The sequence below is a fragment of the Mytilus edulis genome, chromosome 6, assembly GCF_963676685.1.
Source record: "Mytilus edulis chromosome 6, xbMytEdul2.2, whole genome shotgun sequence".
Lineage (NCBI taxonomy): Eukaryota > Metazoa > Mollusca > Bivalvia > Mytilida > Mytilidae > Mytilus > Mytilus edulis.
The window spans coordinates 57788479-57812558 of record NC_092349.1 but is presented as its reverse complement, the minus strand read 5'-3'; the positions used below and the strand labels follow the sequence as shown (position 1 = coordinate 57812558).

General features: G+C 32.1%; 1 protein-coding gene across 1 annotated transcript; it reads left to right on the top strand.

The window, feature by feature from the left end:
- The first annotated feature begins 1285 nt into the window (after positions 1-1285).
- Positions 1286-21266, top strand: LOC139526511 (uncharacterized). The gene is made up of 9 exons (XM_071321665.1): positions 1286-1315; positions 1880-1973; positions 6411-6926; positions 11489-11595; positions 12976-14220; positions 14660-14690; positions 15702-15988; positions 19684-19711; positions 20971-21266. The coding sequence occupies exons 1-9, from the start codon at positions 1286-1288 to the stop codon at positions 21264-21266; spliced, it is 2634 nt and encodes an 877-aa protein (XP_071177766.1).
- Positions 21267-24080: the final 2814 nt, after the last annotated feature.

The window sequence follows — 24080 nt, the reverse complement described above, 5'->3', positions numbered from 1 at the left end:
ATAACTATATTAAAAAAAAATATACAAGCATAACAAATTACTGGTCCTAGAAAAGTCTTATTTCTAAAACTGATATTTTTTTCATAAAAATACTAGCTTAAGATGAAAAAAAACCAACAAAAAAACACATCGTGAAGGTTGACATTAAACAGTGTAATTAAGATACTGTACAAACATAGCAAATGAGTAGTTTTGATACCTTCAAATTGTTCGCTTATCAATAATGTACTAGTTCAGTGAAAAAGGGCGTCTTAATAAACTCCAGAACAAATAAATGAACTAAAATTAAAAAAACAACATACAAGACTAAAAAAGGCCAGAGGCTCCTGACTTGGGACAGGCGCAACCGTGCGGTGGGTTTAACATGTTTTGTGAGATCTCAAATCTCCCCCTATACCTATAGCCAGTATAGAATAAACAAACACACAGCAATACGCACAGTTAAATTCATTATGTAAGGAGGGGCTATAAAATACAAATCATATCAATATTTGAACACAATGACTACAAACGTTTTCCGTATCAATTTATAATACCAGCATGTCCTCTTTTCATTCAAAATATTGAATCGTAAATAAATTTTAGTAGTTTTGATTCCTCAGACTTACTCGCATATCAAAACTTTTGTCCGCATCGACGAAAACAGACCATATTTGGACTTTAATATGTAAATCTCATATGCATAGTAAATCAGTAATACTTCTATGTCAGGAGAGTCTACACAATACAATATTGGTTCACAATGACTACAAAAGTTTTCTGCATCAATTAAGAGTACCAGCATGTCCTCTTTTTATTCAAAATATTAAACCATGAAAACGTTCAGTAGTTTTGATACATTAGGATGACTCGTAGAACAACAAAATACGTCAAAAATAACCACAACTGACCATATTTGCACTTTATCATGTAAATATAAATGGTATCATTATAAATCAATAATATTTCTATGTCAGGACGAATTGTATAATAAAGATGATTATATTTGAACACTATTACTACAAAATTTTGTCTTCATTAATTAAGAGTGCCATGATTTCTTCTCTGCATCCATAATAATGAACCGTCACTAAACTATTAACAGCATCATATAACACTCAAATGACTGGTTTCTGTACTTTATAATGATGAGTATGAAAAGTTCTCTTCTTGGAAGAGTATACTGTTAATATATTATGTAAATTGATTGATTTTGTTTATAGCCTAACGTCCAAGGGCAAGCATTTCATTCATCTTCAGATCGAGTATATTTTTTCGGACGTCCCAGATATCATTTATAATCGTTATGGATAAGTCTTTCAAAATTGACGAGATGGTACTAATGTACATTCTTATACAACTTTTTATAAATATCCCTATATATACACTGTACAATTTTCATTTAAATATTTTGCAAAACAGAATCTTAAATCATGTAAATCCACGGCAAACAAGGTGAATTACGATGAAAGATCCATGTATTAAATGCATAGAGTTATATTTCGGAAGGGACTGTTAAAAATGGGGAACGAAGCAACGCAAACCATGATTGTATAAAACACATATACGTAAAATATTAAGATGAAATTCGTTTTAATAAAATAAAATTGTGGAATCTGAAGTATACGCCCGTTTACTACTGACTTACCGGAAACAGAGTACAAAACCGTTTACACGGGTAGACATTGGAAATTTCTTTTTACTTGATAACGCAAAAAAAGAAGTTATCTAACGAAATATGTGCACGCGGCGTTTACTTTATGTAATGATGGGCCTGTACCCAAACTGTATATAATTACCATCGTCGGCTTACTTCAATCATATATATTTTTTTACAAAGATATTGATTTTACTCATTTAAGAGTGGTTTGATTATAAGCTAACTATTAATCTATTGTAGTCTTATATGACCAAAAAAAGAAATCTCCCTAAAGACACTACTACAATTCTGGAACAAGATAATTTTCCTCACGAAAAGTCTGAAAACGTAGAAGGTAAGATTTGTTATGCAGTCTTATATGACCAAAAAAAGAATGTCCCCTAAAACACTACTGCAGTTCTTGAACAAAACGATTCACACCAAAAGAAGTCTGAAAACGTAGGAGGTAAGATATATTATGTAGTTGTATATGACCAAAGAAAGAAGGGCCCCTAAAAACACTACTACAGTTCTGGAACAAAACGATTCACATCAAGAGAAGTCTGAAAACATAGGAGGTATGATATATTATGTAGTTTTATATGACCAAAGAAAGAAGGGCCCCTAAAATCACTACTACAGTTCTGAAATAAAACGATTCACATCAAGAGAGGTCTGAAAACGTAGAAGGTATTATATATGACAATACCTACCTTTTAATGATTAATTTGTGTCTACCTAGGGAATTGCTTGCAAAGACCTTGTCGGAATGCAGTAACTAGTAACAACAAGTGATATGTTGACTATGTTTTGTGTACGCCTTTTAAAACATGTTATTTACGATGTCAATTGGTTGTCGAGCAAGTTTTTTCAAAACACAACCATTTTATCATATTTAGAAAAGTAAGGCCTCTAAATGAAATAACTATGTTTTTTTCGAATAAAGACATCATTGAACTTCTAGCACTTAAAAAAACACAGATGCGTTTAATGTCTTGTTTTTTTTCAAAATGGTGGACTGGCTAAAACATACAATTTTTATTTGTACTTACGATTTGCCTTTACAGTACTTGGTTTTACCTAAATGTTGCATTTAATAAATAAACACGATTGATTTATGCTAATTAGTATTCAAATAATAATGTCATTACTAAGAATTACATGTCAGTCTTTATACAAAGTGAAGTGTGTTCCTTTTGGGAATAAAAAACGTCCAAACATATCAATCTTCACCGCATTAGATGTTGCATCCATGGAATAAAAATAGCGTGAGCATAGATTCATTTTATTGAAACACATTAATAACCAAAGGATCAGGTGGAAAATTATGCCAAAAACATAACTAAAAATGAAAAAAAAAGTATGAGATCATGGATGTGAATTCGTTGATATAAATGAAAATTTTAAAATGCAATATAGTGTTTGAACATTTGTGTCATCATGTGTGTGCAAAAAACAACTTATCGAAAACCCGTTTTTAGATAGACAAAGCCGTACGGTGACCCATAGTTGTTAATTTATTTCTCATGTTGTCTCTAGTGGAGAGTTGCCTCATTGGCAATCATACACATCTTTTTTTTTGATAATCATCAAGTATCGCTTCATATAAAATCTAATAGCTTTGACATAATCTATAAAAAAAAAACGTGATATAATAATTAGTGAAATGATTTATCAATTCAGATACACGTTTTGTAATAAAATAGTGTATATGTTGTCAACTGCAAGCAATTGTTTAGGTTTGTTTTTGAACCTTACTAATATGAAGGAATCCTTTAGTTATAAAATATAAAATTTTAAATCATGAATATAGCCCGATTGATTTTTCGTTAATTGACATATGAATTACACAAAACAACTAATACATCAGTATTCTCAATTTATCCTTTAAGAAAACCAGGATTTGCTTCCTTTTGCTGGTACGTCCGAAGATTTCCACATATTACTTTCCACTGGAACTTATGAATCGTATGAAAATAGAGTTTTTCTTTGTGGAAGTTGTGCATGTGGAAAATCCACCCTTGCAAGCGTTCTAATTGGTAGTCCAATACCGCTTACGTGGAAATCAACAGATGGTTTGGTCATACACTTTGGACGTAACGGTATTAACTTGGAAACTTACGAGATGGTTCCCTTAAAAGAAGGTAATATACATTGCAAATTTAAGAGGTCGATATTTTAAATTCATATCAAATATGCATATTCCAATATAATAAACATTTGCAGAATTAAAAGAATAAGTCTTTTATATAGTTAGCCTCGATCATCACTAAATGAGAGACATAGATACCAAAGGGACATTCAAATTCGTACCTGTCTTAAGTCAAAGATATACTGACGCCATTGCTAAAAGAGAAAACGACCAACAGACAAATAATAGTACACAAAACACAACATAGAAAACTAAAGACTGAGCAAAACGAACCCAACAAAAAAATGGGATGATTTCAAGTGCCCCGGAAATGTTAGCAGATCCTGCTCTACATGTGGCACTCGTCGTGTTGCTCGTGTTAGTACAAACCTTGGGATAATTCTAATTCGTTAGGTCACATTCGGGAATAGACAACCACTGAAGAGTTTTGTGTATTTAGTATCACTAAAGCTACAACTGTTGCTGTAGGCGCTGACTGCGCAACAGGAGACGTTGTCGCTTTTGATATTGTAACTGTTGTGTTTAGATTAAACCTGGTTCAATAAGTACACTTTTAAAGAGAGACAATGGATATTCAAACTCATACGTCGAAAACACACTGACAATGCGACAGCAAAAAAACAAAAAATCGACAAGAAGTTTAACAACTGTACACAAAACACAACATATACAACTTTAAACTGTCAAATAAGATCCCAAACAAAAACCAAAGCCTATCTCAAAACTCTAGAAAGGTCAACAGACCCTCTCCGAATCCCGTTATGTTACTCATGTCTGTTCAAATCCGGTTATAAGTCTTATTCGGCCAGTCAGTTACTGGGGATTTAAAAAAAAAATGGCTGGATAAAATTGATGCTATGACTAGCTAAACCTCACGCTTAGCTGGCAAAAGAACAAATACCACTAAAATGACAGCACTAGGTGAGGTACAGTACAAAAAACGCTGAGCACAGAGAAATACATAGATAAATAGTATATTAGTACAATACTACATATAAACCGCAGAATAACAATGACGTCTCACTTAATGGATTATTTTCACACATCTATTTGTTTTTTTTCCAAAGGTAAATTTTTAAATATAAAATAGATTTGATTTATTTATAGGCACGTACAAGAATAGTAAAGTATTTCCTAACCATGAAAACCATTTAAATGGGATTGTGTTTCTAATATCGTTATTATTTGTATTTTCTTACCGTTTCGTGTTTTCTTCTAAATCAAAACTGTGTATACACAAAACAATCATCTGCATATAGTTTCTTTCAATTTAAAATTAAAAATGAAGTAGATTATCACCACCGGGTTGATGCCACTGCTGGTGGACGTTTCGCCCCCGAGGGTATCACCAGCCCAGCAGTCAACACTCCGGTGTTGACATGAATATCAATAATGTGGTCATTTTTTTAAATTTCCTGTTTACAAAACTTTGAATTTTTCGATACACTAAGGATTTTTTTATCCCAGGCATAGATTAACTTAGCCGTATTTGGCACAACTTTTTGGAATTTTGGATCCTCAATGCTCTTCAACTTTTTACTTGTTTGGCTTTATAAATATTTTGATATGAGCGTCACTGATGAGTCTTATGTAGACGAAACGCGCGTCTGGCGTACTAAATTATAATCATGGTAGCTTTGATAACTTTTATCTTAACTTTTACAAACATATAGAAAATCAAAATCAAATAATTGTTATACAATGCAAGACCAAATAGTAAATACACATGAAAACTACAAACTACATCAATCAAAAATCATGTAGACGTACCGCTATAACAAATATTTCTCAAATACGTTATACATGTTATATACAGAAAAAAATTAATGAATCATCATGATCAAGGGAAACATTTTTATAAGGGTCCACCAGGCGAAGTGATACAAAACATGTTGCTGCTGTAGTACATGCCACAGAAGGAACAACGAAATGTCAACTGACATTGTATACTAAATACATCAAATTGTCTCATTAGGTCCGATATGAGATTTAAATAAAAATAATAAAATGTGGTATGATTGTCGACGAGACAAATATTTACCAAAGTTCAAATGACGTCGATATAATCAATCATGGGACTTATAACGACCTTCAGCAATGAAAACAACCATGTTGTATAGTCATTTAAATAATACCCCGAAAAAATCAATCGATAAAAAAACCTAATTTAGGACAATACAACTTTTGAATAACACTTATGCAAGATATAAACCAACCACAATCATTAAACTACAGCCTCGACATTGGACCTTGGACAGGAATATACATTTGTATAGATGTGGATTCTTAAAAACTATTGGAAATACTACACTATATAAAAATAAAGTGTTTGCTACATGCAACAGCACAAAAACATTTCAATTTCAGTATAACAACACAGCATAAGAACCAGCTGTAAAAAAATAAGGTGAAAATTACGCAATAGATTGTCACGAAGTACAAAGAATCGCTTAACATATAATTGATAAATGTACAAACAATGGATTTTTTTTCACTAATGAATCGAAAGTAATTGAGTCGGCATTTTTTTTTTCTTACTAATTGTAATTATGCATTTACAATAATTGTGTTTATACTAATTCTACAGTAAACTTGTAAAATTCATAATAATGGATTTATAATGATAATCTTATTTTGCAGAAGATAGAGGTCATAATGTGATGACAAAGTTAATCATCGGAAAGCCCAATCGTGAGATACTTATACGTCAAAGCGCTGATACGAAACAGGAGCTGTGCATTGCGCCATTATCGGCGGATCGTCCAGAATCAAACCTACAAGTTAAAAAGAAAAATACTAGTTTCAGTTCAAAAGCTTCTGTATCACCCGAGGCTAACATTATACAAGATAAACACTTACAGGATAAAAAGACCACCCCGTCCGAAGTAAAAAAGGTTAGAACAATAAGTCGTCCTCAGTTGAAAAAAGTTGAATCATATGCAGTACATGACGACATTTTGAAAGAAATAAAAAGTGGCCAATACAAAATTAAGATTGCCCCTTCAGATTTAGTTGACTTTGGTGGTCAACGATCATATGACATGACCCATCAGTTATTTGTTCAGCACGGTGGAACATTTGTGGTGATGTTTGATGGCAGTAGGGATTTTCACAAACCGCTGACAGAATATCCTACGGGAGATATTTCGAATGAATGTAAGTAAAGCCACAAACCATGCAGAATATCTCATTTTATAAACAAGTTAAAAGAATTAAATTCCACGGTGTAATTTTACCACATATTTAACTTCAGTTTTCCTTGAAACCGCAAAAATAAAAAAAGATGCATACAAAATAATCTTAGAATAGCCCTATATATAAATTATATAGGGGTTTTTGACTTTCAAACGAGCGTCTTTTTGTTCGCTCATCCATTATTGCATTGTAGTAAATAAAATATTTACAAACTGTTTCAGCCAATGATCGTTATTTTGTGACTCTATTATTTCTCATAACAACGTGGTAGATTAGTAAAAGTTAATACTGATATTATAAGTTTAGATCCTTGACAATGGTATGACGACATAACAAATCGATGTCACATAATGTATATTGGTTATTTAATAACATATTTTTAATCAGTTATTTCAAATTGCGTGCATCAGCCTTTTACTTAATGTCTAAAAATGGTTAAATTACAAGAGAAACAACTACCACGTGTAATATAAACAAACAATATGTAATACAAAACTTTGATAGTAACAGGTTTAATTAGGGAAGAAAAATAACAATGATTAAGCATGGTATGGCTGCTGTATTATTTACATATACAGTATAAACTCTCTGCGCATGAAGTTCATGCTATCCGTTCTTTATTTAGAGTTAAAATAATATATAGACGCATAAAATGACGGTACTTACTACCAGTTTTCGTTTACAATACTATTCTATGTATTTCTACAACATACAAGACGCAAAGTGACATTTTAAAATTTGTGACGTTTTTTTCTTCAAAATAACAAAAGTTTTTACTTAATAATTTGATATAAGCATCAATATTGTATATCTTATTTTAAAAATATATCGTGTAAGTTTTTTTTATTCAAATCACACAAGAGAGCTTTTTAATGTACACAAATTATCAAATCTGATTATTTTGCACAACCTAAAGCTTGATGCAAATGATCCGTTTAACCGATGCTTATTGTATACATTTTCTAAACAATAGCATGAAATTACATTTTTTTAAAGAAGGAAAACAAGTACAGATGGATGCAGTCCTAACCGGTACAGCAAGTTAACTTGATAACCAGTCATTTGGACTGGTCAAAGTTAACCTATGACCAAATTTAGGACTGCTCTGACCAGTCCTAGGACCAAAATCTAGTTAATATGAAAAGCGGACTTGGTCCTAGGACTGTTTTTATGTCTGCCAAAAAGTTAACTTCGAAACAGAGGTCCGCTATTGATATAAGTTAACTTCGAACCAGTCCTGCCGTAAAGTTAACATAAGTTAACTTCGAAACCAGTCCTGCCATAAAGTTAACATAAGTTAACTTCGAGACCAGTCCTGCCACAAAGTTAACTTTTGCTTTGACAAATCCGATCGAAACCAGACCTGTTCCCAAGTTAACTTTTGACTGGTCTGCTCAACACTAAGTTAACTTGTAACCAGGACCACTCTACATCGATTTTTTAAAAATATTTTTTAATATCTTTGTTTCGTAGTATAAACATCGAAAATAAAGTAAAACTAATACTTCCGTTATATATAAACAGGATTTAATACAAATATTTGAAAATAAAGTTCGCATAAAATGTTGCTTGAAACACAAATTTATCTGTGATCTGCCAATCTATAAATTAAAAAACGATCTTGGTTACAATGATAACGGGCACTGAATATATATTCCAAATTCAACCATATTTGCACTTTATTTATATGTATATCTATGAAAGGACGTATTTTAGAGGAATACATCATTTTAACACATGACTACAAATTTTTGTTCGCATAAATTTAGGGTGCCAGCATGTTCTCCTTTTATTCAAAATATTGATGCATAAAAAATTTAGTTACGTTTTGATACCCCATGCTGACTTGTACAACAAAATTATTTGACCGCGTTGACCAAAACTGACCATGTGTGCACTTTTATTTATAAATCTATATACCTCATAGTAAATCAGCCATATTTTTTCAAATTTTTGTTCTCATAAATTTAGGGTACCAGCATGTCCTCCTTTTATTCAAAGTTTGATACGTAACAAAATTTCAGTAGTTTTGATACCTCATACTGACTTGTACAACAAAATTATTTGACCGTGTTGACCAAAACTGACCGTGTGTGCACTTTTTTTATAAATCTATATACCCGCATAGTAAATCAGCCATATTTTTTCAAATTTTTGTTCGCATAAATTTAGGGTACCAGCATGTCCTCCTTTTATTCAAATTTTGATACGTAACAAAATTTCAGTAGTTTTGATACCTCATACTGACTTGTACAACAAAATTATTTGACTGCATCAACTAAAACTGACCATATGTGCACTTTAATTTGTAAATCTATATACCAGCATAGTAAATCAGCCATATTTGTTATGTCAGGATTCAATGTATATTACAATGGACAGCAAAATTGCTATACAATAACAACAATTTTTTGTTTGCATAAATTAAGGGTGCCAGCATATGTCCTCCTTTAATTCAAAATATTGATACGTAACAAAATTTCAGTAGTTTTGATATCTCTTGCTGACTTGTGCAACAAAATTATTTGAACGTGTTGACCAAAACTGACCGTGTGTGCACTTTTTTTTATAAATCTATATACCCGCATAGTAAATCAGCCATATTTTTTCAAATTTTTGTTCGCATAAATTTAGGGTACCAGCATGTCCGCCTTTTATTCAAAATTTTGATACGTAACAAAATTTCAGTAGTTTTGATACCTCATACTGACTTGTACAACAAAATTATTTGACTGCATCAACTAAAACTGACCATATGTGCACTTTAATTTGTAAATCTATATACCAGCATAGTAAATCAGCCATATTTGTTATGTCAGGATTCAATGTACATTGTATATTACAATGGACAACAATATTGCTATACAATAACAACAATTTTTTGTTTGCATACATTTAGGGTGCCAGCATATGTCCTCCTTTTATTGAAAATATTGATACGTAACAAAAATTCAGTAGTTTTGATACCTCTTGCTGACTTGTGCAACAAAATTATTTGACAGTGTTGACCAAAACTGACCATGTGAGCACTTTTATTCATAAATCTATATACCAGCATACTAAATCAGCAAATTTTTTCAAATTTTTGTTCGCATAAATTTAGGGTGCCTTCATGTCCTCCTTTTATTCAAAATTTTGATACGTAACAAAATTTCAGTAGTTTTGATACCTCTTGCTGACTTGTGCAACAAAATTATTTGACCGTGTTGACCAAATCTGACCATGTGTGCACTTTTTTTTATAAATCTATACACCCGCATAGTAAATCAGCCATATTTTTTCAAATTTTTGTTCGCATAAATTTAGGGTACCAGCATGTCCTCCTCTGACGAATTTGACAAGATTGTTGGTAGTTTTACCACATCGTACATATCCGGACACTGTACAACTGTACAATTTTCGTTAGAATATTCTGCGGAAAAAGAATAGTAAATCCAATCCAAATAAGTAGAATAACAATGAAATATATATCCATGCATGTATAAATGCGTAAAGTAAAAATTATGAAGGGACAGGTAAAATACGGGGAACGAAGTAACGTCGACAAAGATGTTGATATCCCATGATATACGAATGTTGTTCCGATGCGTTGGATAACCCCAATTTCTATCCGCCTTCTAATTAAAAAAAATATGATAGCTCTATGTAATTGACTAATGTTTATAAAAATATATAAAAATAAAAAAGAAAGAATTGTGTTGTTATTAATAATGTCTGGTAGAGTATAGCGAGTAAAGAAATTTGCTATCAGAGACCTTCTTGGAAGAACAATGCGAATGTTGTTTATACATATTTTAATAAAGCTCAAGTCTGATATGAAAAGTCGCAAACACGATAACATTTCATAAGCAGACATGTACCCAGGTCTGGTCAATAGCAGACTTGTCCACAGGTCTGGTCAGAAGCAGACCTGTCCACAGGTCTGGTCAGAAGCAGACCTGTCCACAGGTCTGGTCAGGAGCAGACCTGTCCACAGGTCTGGTCTGGGACAGACCTGTCCTCAGGACTGGTCAAAAGCAGACTTGTCCACAGGTCTGGTCTGGAACAGACCCGTCGATAGGTCTGCAGCAGTCATAAAAAAGGGGACCGTAGGTCTGGTCCACCGTAGACGAAGTTAACTTGCTGGTCTGCTTAAAAATTATCAAGTTAACTTAAAAAGCAGTCAACAAGTTAACTCTAAGTTAACTTTTGTCAAGGTTAGGACCGCACCCATCTGTACATCAACTTTTATTTTGATATCAATCTAAGCCTAGTGGAACATTACCAATGTTGATGTTACACGTTTTTCGATAGATTTGCATTTAATTCGATATTCAAAAGCTTCCGTGTGGTATCATTATTTTCAACTGGCAATTGTAATATATTGAAAAGGCGGCTAAACGTAATGCTTCCATTAAGTTTACATTTCCAGTCTAAAAGAGTCTTAAATATATGCGTTAATGTACATGATGTAAAACTGTTAGTTGATAAAAAGTGTAAGACGTACATTTGTACATTTAGGAAGTATGAATATTATTTTCTAGCTATTGTGAAACATTGGGTGAATTCAATACTTACCTACTGTATTGATGATGATGATTTCATGCCAAAGATATTGTTTGCTGCAACGCATAGTGACATTCTCTCAGATGTAAGTATTGTTTCAGATAGATGTAGTATCACTTAATTGATATCACAAACACATGTTACAAATTAGTCCAGAAAGCATAATTATCTTAATTTGTTTTTTCGAAATAACATTAAAATAATAAAAAAAAAAAACACTATCACGCTTTAACTTTTGAATACGAACACATTCGTCTGTATTTATTCCAGTGATCCTATGTCCCTTATAAACACTAAATTGGTCAATTTCTTCTATATGTAAAATCGACGAAAGATACCAGAGGGACAGTCAAAATCATAAATCGAAAATAAACTGACAATGCCATGGTTAAAATTTGAAAGACAAACAGAAAAACAATAGTACACATGACACAACATAGAAAACTGAAAAACAAGCAACACGAACCCCACCAAAAACTAGGGGTGATCTCAGGTGCTCCGGGATGGTAAGCAGATCCTGAGTCACACGTGGCTCCCGTCGTGTTGCCCGTGTCATGACATATCCGGTAAATAGTCTAATTCGGTAGGTTACGTTCACTTATTTCTGTCATAATTTTTCACTTATTTATAGTAGAAATAATTATTTTCTTTGATTGTCACGACTATTCCAGAAATGTCTGGGATTTCGTTTTTCGTTTCATATTTGCAAAGGGTTGTAAAATCATGGACCCAACTCTTATGAATATAACTTCTTCTTTTAAATAGTTCCCAATGATACAAAAAATATTGCGATAAAAGTGGATGCGTTACCATCTGCCGAAGCAAGCATAATATGTGTCTCTAATTATAATTTAGTGACTGGATTTTTTGTATTTTACGTTGCTTGATAATATTTATTGTTGGACAAAAACAAATCTCTTCCAGCATATATATTGTCACATTATACTGGAGTAAACATAAACTGATTAGATATTTTAATAAGTATTGAGGTCGACAAGAAAACATGAGCTCTGTGATAATCTTAATATTTAAATTATCTGCTTACAAAAACCTGTTTGGTGAATGTGACCGTCTAAAGATTTAAATAATTACCACACTAAACGTTTCGGCATGTTTATAGTGTAGCTTCTTCCAAATAGCACTTAACATTACGTTGGAGTGTATTATGACTATCTCAAAACCAGATACTATGAAATCCTGTAATACCGTGAACAAAGTTCAATATTTGCCGAGTTAACATTTTTGCGTGGTACATGATTTTATCATCAAAATCAGTCCAATAATAAAGTAGTAAATCAATAAAAACTTATATTATATCATATATCCAAATCTAAATTTTTAGCAATCGTTAAACATATATATGTGAGAACAACAGGACCTTGTGCAATGCATCATATATAAAAATTGATGGGATACAGTTGTTTTTATTTTTGTTTTCTTTTGTTTTCTATTAATTACTCACCAGGATATGCAGAAGAAGATGAAAATGCAATTGGTAAAAAAAATCAATGAAATGTTTGGTTCACATCAAATGAAGAAACACATAATCTTTGAACCAGTTTTTTTCATAAATGGTACGGACAAATCCGATCATGAAATTCAGAATTTAACAAACCAACTTGTCACTATTGCCCGAGCCCAGCCATCGTGGGGACGACGTCGGCCAATGCTTTGGGTTCCCCTTGAGATTCTGATTGCTAATATGATAAAAGATAACGTCCATATAATACCCAAAACACAGTTAGCTGAAGCAAACACAATGAACAACGACCTAGCCTTGTCTGAGAGACAACTGGAAGATTTTCTCTTAACACAACATTCTTTAGGCAAAATAATGTACTTTAATCAGCCAGAACTTAATGATTTTATCATTCTCTATCCTCCTGCATTGGTCAACATTCTTCGATCATTTATAACAGATGAAATATTTTGGCCTAAGAATGAGACTCTTAAAGGTATTCTACAAAAAATGAGAAAAACTGGAAAATTATATAAAAGAGATCTTCTAAAACTATGGGAACAGGAACAATTCGTTCGTCATATACAAGATGATGACTTCAAAGAGTTCATCATCCAGGTTCTAGTGCATCTCGATGTTTTGGTCATACCGAAACAATACTCTAACATGAGTGACGCGCACGTCGACTACTTCTTAGTTCCATGCACAGTTAAACACAAGATGCCGATGTCCTTTCTAGATGACAAATCATTTGCAAAAAGGACAATTGCGTTGGTCTATCAAATACAGAAGTCATCCATACCATCAGCATTGTCTTTTAAACTGGTTGGTGCAGTTAGTGGTATTTGGCCTATCAAGGAGGTGGACGGACGGCCGTTATTATATCATTCCTCAGCCGTGCTATGTGTTGACAGCAACACCGAGTTTAGAATAATGGTAGAAGAAACAAGAGTCGTCGTCTATCTTACGAACAAGTCATCTAGGTCTTACATCTCCCCAGATATTGCAGCCAGCATTCAAGAATGCTTGACCGTGACTTTACAAGCTGTTTTGAAATTTTATCTGATCAGCATTGGAAAGAACCAGAAAAAAGTTAATTTGACAAATCTCTTTAACATTGAAGTCGGAGAAGTTTGTGGCAGGTCTCCATGTGTGGTATCCATTTCAACGGTGAAACAACTCAAAAACTGGGTGTGTGAGTGTGGAAACAAACACTCCTCCAGAAGATCATTGCTGTGGGTTTTTAATAAGGTACCCAATATCAACTAGCCATAACAACCAACATATATTGTTTTCTATAGAAATATTCATAGCATGAAACATTTTTATTTCAGGGCATTAACTATCTTATATCTATTTGTTGGACGTATTTGGCTTCATTTATTGAAATTATCTATGTCCAGATCGCTTTACTAAATCTCCAATGATGATTCGGGCGCAACTGATGAGTCGCATATAGCAAAATATACGTCCATATTGCATACACATATTATGTTTCTTTAGAGTACATTTAAAATTAAGTAAATGTATTTAACTAACAATTTATATTAATTAATAAATAATAATAAACCAAAGCAATTGCAAATTGTGACGTTGTCTGAAGTCGTGATGTATAGTGTTATATTGTAATATAAATCATAAGAAATCATTACACTTTCAAATATTTCATTATTTAATAAACGTTTTTCAGAAACAAGAAGAATGTCCATCCCATTGTCAAGGTAAATTGATATGGACCATCATAAATGATACAAAATTGGAATCCATTTGATGTGCATAATTAATGAACCTTGTTATGGTGAATTTATATGACAAATTATTTTAAACTTCATAGTGTGAATGAAGTAAAACAAATCGAAGTAAATACACAGCTACTCAACATACCAACAAAAAACAGTTTACAAACCGGAGAGTAATTTTTCGGATATATCAGGAATCCATGCTGTAGTATTACATGTTTTAGCAACCTTCTTTTCTTGTTCGTATCGCAAAGATACATACATGACCAATTGAACCAATATATCGGTTAATAAATTGGATGTCGGACAACAAGAGGTCCAACTCAATTAATATCCACAAAAGAGTGGAAACTGCAAATCAAGATTATCGATATGACGCTTATTCAATTTTACACAGATGGTGTACATGATATACATGATATACATGATATATAGATGAGGCATTTTTTTGTTGTTGAAAATTTAAAAATTTATTTTGTGAATCAATAGAAAATGTAAACTACATTTGCAGAAACAATCATGCGTATCAAAAATTGTTGTCGAAAATCTGAAAAACACTTTTTAAAAAAAGAAATAGCCTTTGATAAAAACATTATAACATTATAACATTGAGAAACATCTAGCTGTAATTTGATAGCAAGACAAATTGTTAATCGTTTATAAATGTTATATAACAGATGGGTAGGAACATGCTTACATTATGGTAATTTTCAAGAAGTTTTCGATCTGTGTTGCTCTGTCAAATCCACAGTAAATTAAATACTGGTTCATGTATGTACATTGAGAATATCACATCTCTCATTTATTAATGGTAAGGTTTTACCACATAAGGGGAGAAACATAATATGTCTTATCGCAAATCGTTTCACAAATATTCTTAGCTTAGCGAAACATGTGTGTTTGTAATTGTTGTTGTTGTTTTTTTATATTTGAAAACAATCTTAATTGTCATCTTCCTTTTTTTATTTTGTTTCACCTTTTCGAATTATTCAGGTCTTGAAAAAACTATCCTGACAAAGTCACCAAGCGAGCAACATCTGTCAAGACTTGCCTATGAGCTAGATATCAATAGTTGTAGAGAGTTACTGATGCATCTTGGGTTACAACTGAATGATTGGAACGATATTGATTACAGCTACACAAGGATGCCTCTTGTTATCAAAATCATGGCATTAAATTTATGGAGAACAAAAACCATACGGGGTAAACCCAGAAAATCATTCAACGACTTGCTGGATGCTTTAAAGGCAGTGGGGGATGAAAGACATTTGCTTTGCAAGGTTTGGACAGCTTTTGTTTTTTTTTTTCTCTCAAGGAGTACAACTACGTTAATCATACTGTGTTTTAGTTTTTCAACCATGTTTTTTTTAATGCCAATTTTTCTGTTAGAAGTTGAATCGTTTCAGATCTATATAGAACATGCCTTGCTTGATAGGCTCCGATGATTTTCCAAATGTCTATGCACCACTCTTTCAGGTGGACAATAGCGGGATTGGGACAAAACTGTTGTTTTAATCCACAAGTCAATATCAGTTTTTCAAGTATGACATGTTACAATTATAGATCATCATTAACTAAGTGAATGCTTGTACTTAAATTGATTATAACTAAATTTTGGTTTTGATTTCATATGAACGAAAGATTAATAATGTAACATAGCTTTAATTTGTGTATCACGTCGATCGTTTCGATCTTTTAAAACTTGATTGGCAATGGACTCAAATATAGTACATGCATTTATTTAAACAAAAAGTGTCTATCCTGTTTGAGCTTTTGATTTTGCCATTTGATTAGTGAACTTTCCGTTTAGATTTTTTCCTCGGAGCTCGGTATTTTTGTGATTTAACTTTTCATTGAGACCATAAAATGACAGAAATCAAGAAAAACCAATATATTAAAGACACGTGTCTTGTAATTGCAAAAAGCCTTCAACCCTCTACTCCGGTTTATTAAGAAAAAAAATGTAAATGACCAAGGAGCTGTGTAACATTAACGGTAAAAAAAATACTGACCTATATGCGCAATAACATTATTAAAGTCTGTTCCGTGATGCTTAAGCCCGAAATGTTTGAAAATCTAAACGTTAGTCAAAAGACGAAGAGCTTACATTGATATATTTTCGGGGAAGGAATTAGAGCTTTGCAAGTCAGAGGTATATTCCTTCATTTGAGTGCCACATGTGGAGCGTGATATGCTTACCCTTCAAGAGTGCACAATACCATCGCCGATTTTTGGTGGGGTTTGTTTTTGCTCAATATTTATTCTTCTATATTGTACTTTGTATACAGTTGAAAGTCTCAAGATATTTTTTGCTTTTTCGCCATGGCGTTGAAAAATTATTTCAAATTATGAGTTGCAATTTCCCTTTGCTATCTTTCGTCTTTCTTTTTTAAAGATTACAGATTTTCTATAATAGCACATTTCAATGAAACAAAAACTTGATGTTCCATTATATGCCGTATTTTTGTAGACGTATTTGTTTGTATTTATACGGATTAAGATTTGAATACAATGTTGACAGATGAACCCCTTATTTTGATTATTTTACCTCCGTTATCTGTTTGTTTTGCTAGCACATTGTCATTATAATTAATGTATATGCTACTGTCATAAAGGTGAGAGGTTAAGCTAGCTATACAACCAGGTTTATTACACCATTTTCTACATAAAGAAATGTCTGTTCCAAGTCCGGAATATAACAGTTATTTTCTATTTGTTTAATGTGTTTGAGCTTTGGATTTTGCTATTTGAAAAGGATTTTCTCATTTAGAATTTTCTTTGGAGTTTTGTATGTTTGTTATTTTAATTTTCTAATATTTTTACCTGTTGAATGAAAAACTTTTTTTGTCATGTAAAACAAAGATGGTTCACTCAATAAAAATTTTAGTGAAGTTATTATCGGTTATAATAGTAGTGCATTTTTGTCTAATGAACTCATCATAGATATCAGATAACAAAGGCCTTATTAAGTATTTATATCAAACTGTAGTAAATCTACGAAAATATATTTTTGTTTCACACGATATTCCACAGATATACAAATAGTGTCAATTAGATCTCGCTATATTCCTCAGGTAAACATATTCATGATATAGTTTGAATAAGTTCTCATGATATTCCTTAGGTAAACATATTCATGATATAGTTTGAATAAGTTATCATGACATTCCTTAGGTAAACATACTCATGATATAGTTTGAATAAGTTCTCATGATATTCCTTAGGTAAACATATTCATGACATAGTTTGAATAAGTTCTCATGATATAACTTAGGTAAACCTACTCATAATATAGTTTGAATAAGTTCTCATGATATTCCTTAGGTAAACATATTCATGATATAGTTTGAATAAGTTCTCATGATATTCCTCATGTAAACTTATTCATGATATAGTTTGAATCAGTTCTCATGATATTCCTCAGGTAAACATATTAATGATATAGTCTGAATAAGTTCTCATGATATTCCTTAGGTATGCATACTTATGATATATACACATGGAAAAAGTATTGTTTTTTGAATAAGTTCTCATGATATTCCTTAGGTAAACATACTCATGAATTTGTATAACCGATATGATATGCAACACCTTGATTTTTTACAACTTGAAAAATCAGTCTCTTATTTTGGATGGAATATGGTAAAATACTTGTAAAATAATATTGAAACGTAGTTTATGATAACATTGGCATTAAAACGAACAAAAAATGTATGAAAAAAAAGTTTTATCTAACCAAAATTTTTATAACAAAATGAAGTGTTTTTTATACAAAAAAAAATGCATTTTACAACTTCTTCTGTAGTCGAGCTTTACAATGTCAGACATTTCAAAATTAATCTTTAGATGATTGTTCATATCATGATTGATCGTTATACGCCAAAGAATTAGTACTTTGTGCGCAGCCTCCATTCAAATGGATAACCGCATCTTAACGTCTTCTGATTCCTGCCATACGTCGACCCATTTGTTGCTAAGGAAGCAGCAACCACTCTTGTCGAAGGGTATTATTTATTTCATGACGTGTTTGAACTGGGGTGCCCTTAGTGCACTTTACGCCCAATAGTGGCTAGGAAGATAAGCCGAATTACATTGGAACAATGGAATACCTACACGACGCTCATTTCCAACTTTGACGAGGTCTGCACTATATTGGATACGGACATATAATATGTGTCTGTTTGTAGGCAAAGGTCCCCGAAATTGTATTATCGCACGATAACCAGTAGCGATGAGGCGATCTCGAACAGTTCTTGTTTAAAGGCTCCTGTATGGTCATCACTCTCTTTTTAGGATTGTATTGTTTGCAATGGGTTTCCTTCTGATCAACCTTCATTATGCTTGATTTTCACTAACATATGTTATAGGGGGTCTTCTTGACCTCGGAAGGTCTTTAACATCGTTTCTTGCCTGATTTTTATTCTCAAAACGACTTACAGCGGAATGGTGATGACCAACAATACGTGCAATTGTCACAGCGACACACATGCTTCCCTCATGCTGATTATCTGCCATCTTGCTGCAGTTATGAGTTGTGGATGCAAATTACAAGGTGTCAATCACATAAATTTATAAACTTGGTTATTTTAAGTGTTGAAAACAATGAGGATAAAAACATCTGTTTAAGTGTTTACGAGTACAGTAGCTGCATGTGCAGATAAGAACTGATAGAGTCGATATTTATTGATTAAACTCAGGTGATATTAAAACAATGTTTTACTAGACGTTCTATTTAAACAAATTATTTAACAAAAAAAAAAAAAAAAAGTGTTTTTTTTTTTATTTTAATTTCAATTTGGTGTTGCAATACTTTTTTCCAGATGTATAGTTTGAATAAGTTCTCATGATATTCCTTAGGTATACATATAGTTAAAATTTGTTCTGAATCGTGTTATGCAGTGTGCAGAATTGATCTTGGGTCATACACAAATCATATATACAAATACAATAACTTTATCTATTACCTACCTTTCAGGTGTTCAGAGAAGACACAAATTTGTTAGGTAAGATTTAGCATAACTACCCGTTTCTTGCAGAAACTTTATTTTTAAATTCCTAAGACTTTACAAAATAATAATATTTCGAAATAACCATGTCTATAATATGGTCTTTTTCGAATTTTTATGTTATGTATATAGATGAATAGTCGATACCGAAGCAAAAAATAAAAAAAAATATTTCAAGTACTTGTTACAAGCGGTCTTACAATAAAATTCCGAATTCTTACACTGTTTGAGAATCGTAGATATAAAATACAAATTTGTGAAGAACCACATTGATTCTATCAGAACATACACTTGTGACTTTGGACGATTAAGTTTTCAACAGATAGTCGGTTTTTAAATTGGCACTTATTGTGCACGCTTACAAGCCGATTAGTATTTGTAATTGTATGAAGCAGAATTCATTCAGAGACTTCTATACGACAACAAGAAAAAGAAAAACATCTTGCGAAATGCTTTCTTACCTTCAGATATATTTATTTTTTCCGTTCACTCAATAAACTATAATGCAATCGTTACTTGCATCTCATATATCCCAGTGAACTTGAAATTGACGATACTATTAATACCAGAAAGACGGCTTCATACGTTGATATTTTCCTCAATATGGACACAAATGGACGACTTTACACTGAAATCTATGACAAACTGGATGATTTCAACTTCCGAATTATCAATTAACCTTTTCTGAGCGGTATCACATTCCCTGTCCAATCGAATGGTGATTACGCATCTCAGTTGATCCGTTTTTCTGGTGCATTTTCACGATTTACGGACTTCATACACAGGAGTGTGATCCTCACGAGTTATGAGGAGGACATGCTTGTACTTAAAATGACAATCCGTACAATTTATGGACTCCATACCGAATGGGTTTATCTATGTGATGTATCTGTATTTTAACTTATTAATGACAATTTTATAACGTCTTATATTGTAGTTAACCATCTACGTCGTCTTGTCTGCTAATTACCAAACGTGACTTATTACTGAATATGACTACTTTGCCGAGTGTTAATTATGATGTTTCTTTTGTTAGTCTGGTTAGATATTGTGTTGTGCCTTATCTTTTGTGTTTTGATTACTAATTTGTTTTTTTTCTATGAATGTAAAAGTTCAGAGGATTAATCAGCAATTTCATGTATACAATATTATTTATTTAGTTAAAAGCAACCATATGCACAAACTTGTTCATCGACATACCTCATATATCTACGTCAATGTTTTTTTCTTCATATATTATGTATATATTTTGACAGATATTGCAGAAATCCGACTACAAGAAGTTCCACACGATAATGTTCTAAAAGATCTACCCAGAAACCTTGGGAACTGCGCCATACAACTCGGAATTGAGCTGGGAGTTAGTATAAGTTCGATAGAGGAGACATTGACACGGCATCCAAGGGACATGTACAATCAAATAGAAGACATCCTTAGAAAATGGAAAACTTCAATAGAAGTAAAACCTACAATATACAGGTTAATGTTAGCTCTGAAACGCGTACATACTGGAGGATTGGAATATTTGAAGGGTCTCTACATTGGACAGTAAATCATGATCATATGTAATAAACATATAATAATAATTATGAGATGTCACTCTAAGTCAAGTATTTGAAATACGAAGATGTATAAGTAACGAAATTATAATACATTATCTAAATTGTTATACATTATAATAACAAGGGGAAAGTACAATTTGTACAGCAACATATGCGGAATTGAACAAAATATGTATATTTAGTAAGGCTTAACGCATAATGGTTGAATCGCTTATTAAACCTTACAATACCTAGCAAAATTCAAAACAGGATAAACCGAAACCTATTGTATATTCATGAGAAACCTTAATTAATGCTATTTTTGCCACATTAAATAATATATTTCAAATCATGCTCGGTTAAGAATGTGATAAAAATGAGCAAAAAACGTTGGCAATGTCTAAACATGGTGTCTATAACTAAAAATATGATGTAAGATGGAATATTTGTAAAAAAAAAAACCGCTGCGTCGTGTAGATAAACGCAAGGGTACTGTTTCGTAGTTATAGTTATATTGTTGTAAATATTTGTCATACATGCTTGACTCTACTAGGTCTTACCAAACACTGTTTAAATAAGGCTAATCAAGTTATTGGTATACCTTTGTGTATGGCTACGAATAAAAGAGATCGAATTATTAAGAGGAATTGATTCGTTTTATTATTTTATATTTTGGTTCTAAATTGTTAACTTTATAACAAGATTTTAAACAATGTAAAGATGTAAAGATGTATTTTTAGCGCAAGAGCTTAAACGAATTGTTGAATGTATTTTTAGGATTATAGATACATAAAAAAGTAGACAATCATTATGGTTTCCTGTTTTTCAAATAATACTTAACATTTATCTGCTGTCGAAAATTGACAAAAAAACATCCAAGATTTCTTAAACAAAATCAATTAAAACAAATTGCTAAGTCCTTAGAATAAACGTTCGACGTATTCATTGCGTGCTGTTTTTCAATACATTAATCAGTTAACCAATGCTCAACTCTGTTATCCGATAAAGAAGAAAGTAATCAATGTAACGACTATAAAATGAGGGAATCACATTTACTAAATTAAGCGTGACTTGGTGCGATAACAGATTGATCGATTGTTTTATGTATTGCTCATTCGTCATTTAAATTTGTCACAATGGAGAATAGGACTTGATAGGTAAATACTAATCCACATGTCAATAAGTACACTTTCTGTCCGAATCAAAACACCATTGTTGAATATATTTCAGCATACTAGATGTATAAAACAAAAGAAAAAGAAAGGCAGTATGGTTACCTGTTTCGTTTCATTATTCGATTAAGAAGAAATAAATCAAACCCAAACACTCAATCATCTAAGCAATATATGAGCATGACTCAAATGATAAATAACACGATGAATAAATCGACATGATGTTTCAAACGTCGACTATCATTTTTAATGGTCACAATAACGAATTAATAGATCGATATGATGTCTTAGAAGCTGACAATCATATTTAATAGTCTCAATAACGAATTAATAGATCGATATAATTTCTTCGATGCCGACAATCATTTTATCAAACGCCGACAATCATTTTTTTCAAACGCCGACAATAATTTTTAGTAGTCACAATAACGAATTAATAGATCGATATGATATCTCAAACGCTGACAATCATTTTTCTCAAACGCCGACAATCATTTTCAATAGTCACAATAACGAATTAATAAGTCGATATGATGTCTCAAACGCTGACAATCATTTTTCTCAAGCGCCGACAATCATTGTAAATAGTCACAATAACGAATTAATAAATCGATATGATGTCTCAAACGCTGACAATCATTTTTCTCAAACGCCGACAATCATTTTTAATAGTCACAATAACGAATTAATAAATCGATATGATGTCTCAAACGCTGACAATCATTTTTCTCAAGCGCCAACAATCATTGTAAACAATCACAAAAACGAATTAATAAATCGAAATGATATCTAAAGCGCCGACTATGATTGTAAATAGTCACAATAACGAATTAGTAAATCGACATGATATCTCTAACGCCGACAATAATTTTTAATAGTCACTATAACAAATAAATAAATCGACATGATATCTCAAGCGCCGACAATCATTTTTAATAGTCACAATAACGAATTCATAAATCGATATGATGTCTAAAACGCCAGCTGTCATTTTTAATAGTCTCAATAACGAATTCATAAATCGATATGAGTTCTCAAACGCCGACAATTATTTTTCTCAAACGACGACAAACATTTTTCTCAAACGGCGACAACCATTTTTCTTAAACGAAACAACATTTTTTTCAAGTGCGTTGTAATCCTTATTAAAATTCAAAAATTCGAACGACGGCGACACAATATAACAGAGAATGGAATTTCGAGAAGATCGGTAACACATATCTGGTGCCACCTACATGTGTATGTGTTTAATTTATTTCCTGATCAATATCCGTATCATATATTATCGTAATCATGTGTACTTAGGCCGTGTTCACACCAAACTCCATGTACAGTAAACTTGTTTTCAATTAGTTTAATGTACTGGACATTGGTTTCACATTAAATTTGTTCACATCTATACACCTTGTTTAATTACCTGTACATAAGATTCTTTCACACTTGTAAACTCTATGTCATTTAAATGTTCATTACGTAGAATCGAATGAAAAGTTTTCGGACAACTTTTCTAGCAGTAAGCGAACGACCATTTGACTCTGAATAGGGGGGATGGAAATATTCCAAACCCCAATTGGATAAAGAAAACAATTCTGGTTCTTAAATAAAAAAAATACCCCCCCCCCCTTTTTTAAGTTAAGTGGTTGCTTCTTTATG